The 2,749-nt window shown below is 56.0% G+C and overlaps 1 protein-coding gene across 1 annotated transcript; it reads right to left on the bottom strand.

The window, feature by feature from the left end:
• Positions 1-23: 23 nt before the first annotated feature.
• htr1b (5-hydroxytryptamine (serotonin) receptor 1B) lies at positions 24-2,397 on the bottom strand. Its single transcript, XM_017414194.3, has one exon. The coding sequence runs from the start codon at positions 1,834-1,836 to the stop codon at positions 712-714; it is 1,125 nt and encodes a 374-aa protein (XP_017269683.1). The 5' UTR covers positions 1,837-2,397; the 3' UTR covers positions 24-711.
• Between the last annotated feature and the right edge of the window lie 352 nt (positions 2,398-2,749).

The raw sequence follows: 2,749 nt of genomic DNA, 5'->3' as shown, positions 1-2,749 counted from the left end.
GGGGGGGGGGGGGGGGGGGGGGGGGCACGTGACCTGCGCGCACGCTGCATCCAGCTGTGTTGGGGCGCGCTCTCAGCGGCACGGGGTGATGTTTGCGCAGCAAGAACCGAGCTCTCGGCTCGACCAGCTGCAGGTTGTTTGTTTTTCCTCACTTCAGGCTCTTTTTGCCCCACTTTCTGCTCCGGAAAGGGGCCGCAGCGAGCATCCTTTAAAAAAAAAAATCCAAATACGGATTCTTTTTTTTATTATTATTTTATAATCACTAACATTTTAGGCAACGAGTTCTGAATTGAACCTTGTTTAAATCGAGCTGGGATTGTTTGTTTTTTTTAAGTAAAAGCTGACAAAACAAACATATTTTTCACATTTATGGGTCACTCAGAGCAGCCGAACAGACACGAAGTCGTGCGTAAAAACGATGATTCTTACTTTCTTCTACACAGAAAAGCAAATCTGAGCTCCTCCTGCGTCTGTTTTCTTTTTAGTCTTGAAGATAAGACATATTTCCGCACCTTTTTTAAGTAATGCGCTTTTTTATCTTCGTTTTGGATAAGTTTTTTTTTTGCTTTTGCATGCACCTTATCATGCCTAAAAGTCCCCCCCTGGATGTCACTGAACGCGTCAGAAATATTTTTTTTAAATTAAAAAAAACATAAAAAACTGAAAAGGTGAAGAGAAATAAATCCTGATCCATTCCGTCCTCGTGTGAGTTCACAAGCCGCAGCATCTGAAGCGCACGAGCTTCTGGAAGGCTTTCTTGAAGTCCTCGTTGGACATGGTGTAGATGATGGGGTTGATCAGGGAGTTCAGGTAGCCCAGCCACGTGAAGAAGTCGAACAGCTCGGGGTTCAGGCACGCGTCGCACGTGGCCACCAGCAGCGTGTAGATGAAGAAGGGCAGCCAGCAGACGATGTAGGCGCCGAGGATGATCCCCAGCGTCTTGGTGGCCTTCCGCTCGCGCGCCGCCGAGATGCGCTTCTTCTCCAGCAGCGCGTCGGACACTGTCACCTTCACCTGGCCGTCCGACGCGGCGTCGCAGCCCGACGCCGCCTCGTGCCTGCCGCCCTGCAGCGGGCTCGTGGACGCCGCGGAGCCCGGCGAGCCGGTGAGCAGGCGCGCGGAGGTCAGCCGCTTGCCGGCGGCCCGCCGCGGCGACTGCTTCAGGATGCGCTTGCGCGCCTCCGCGTAGATGCGGCCGTAGAGCGCGAGGAGCAGCAGCGTGGGGATGTAGAAGGCGCCCGACGTGGAGTAGACGGTGTAGAAGATGTGGTCCGTGTTGACGGTGCAGCTCGTCGGCTCGTCCGCCTTCACCCGCCGCCAGAAGAGCGGCGGCAGCGAGATGGACACGGCGATCACCCACGCCGTGGCCACCATGGCGGCGGCGCGCGCCGGCGTGCGCTTCTTGGAGTATTCCACCGCGTCCGTGATGGCCCAGTACCTGTCCAGGGCGATGACGCACAGGTGCAGGATGGAGGCGGTGCAGCACGTGATGTCCGAGGAGAGCCACACGTCGCACACCACCTGGCCGAGCGTCCAGGTGCGCGTCACCGTGTACAGCACGCACACGGGCATCACCAGGATGGACACCAGCAGGTCCGTGACGGCCAGCGAGGCGATCAGGAAGTTGGCCGGCGTCTGCAGCTTCTTGGACTGCGAGATGGTGGCGATGACGAAGGCGTTGGACAGGGTGGTGGCCAGCGTGATGGCCGAGAGCAGGACGGCCAGGCTCACCTGGTAGGCGAGGCTGTCCGCGCTCCCGGCGGCGGAGGAGGATGAGGAGGCGGCGAGGCTGTCGTTGGTGGCGTTGGCGGGCTCCACCGGGCCGGGGGGCTCCATCACTTCTCAGCTGGAGTCTGGAGTCAGAGGTTCAGGGAGCCCCCTCTCCTCTCCTCGGCGCGCGGCGCCCCGTCCGAGCCGCCCGCTCCGGGACGCGGCGCGGCCAGATCACAACAGAGAAACTCTTTCCTTCCTGCTCCATTTTCTTTCTTTTTTCTTTTCTTGCTTTCTTTCTTTCACCAGCAATTCGCTGCGGGCGAATATCCACTCATCTCCCCACCACCCCGCTCTTCTTCAGCCACGAAACGGACACTTTCGAGGCGGGATTACGCACGGCGAAGCGAACGCGGCAAGGGCGCGTCCCGGCGTCTTGAACATCTGGGAGGATGTGACAGATAATCCGCATGTAGGGCAGAGGTTCTCCGGAGCTGGGGCTCTTCGGGGGGCCTCTCGAGGCTCATCGGAGAGCCGAGCCAAAGGCTGACTTCTCCACACACTCCGACATCAAACAGAACGCCACTGATCCCAAACCCCGCTCTCCTCTTTACTTTTACTCCCTCTCGAAGAGTGGACCCGCTTCTGGGTCATAGTGCCCAGCCTGCCTCGTGTCAGGGAATAATGTTCCCTTGATGACAAGAACAACAGAATCATCTAGAACATTCAGAAACTTCTACTGACAAAAAAAGAAAAAAAAATCCCCACAAGCCTGCTAATAATCTAAGAAAAACTGAATATTTTGGGTGTAAACTGAGACAGCCAAGATCCAACCATTACCATCACCGTGGTAACCACACACCTGCAGCACTTGTAGGAAAGGCAGGCAGAAACACACTGAAAAGTAAGCCTCGAACAAGCAGCCGCTGCGCAAAAACTACGAGTCGGAAAAGTAAAATTCTTGAACAGTTTTACTTCCAGTTGGGAGGGAACATCTGCAGCTGAAATATAGTTTCTGTTTTGTTTTAGCTCTCTGCAC

Source organism: Kryptolebias marmoratus, linkage group LG10, assembly GCF_001649575.2.
Source record: "Kryptolebias marmoratus isolate JLee-2015 linkage group LG10, ASM164957v2, whole genome shotgun sequence".
Taxonomy (NCBI): Eukaryota; Metazoa; Chordata; class Actinopteri; order Cyprinodontiformes; family Rivulidae; genus Kryptolebias; species Kryptolebias marmoratus.
This window is presented reverse-complemented; position numbering and strand designations above follow the sequence as displayed.

Excerpts from the sequence above, each read along its gene's own strand:
- htr1b (XM_017414194.3), bottom strand. The coding sequence starts at position 1,836 with ATGGAGCCCCCCGGCCCGGTGGAGCCCGCCAACGCCACCAACGACAGC.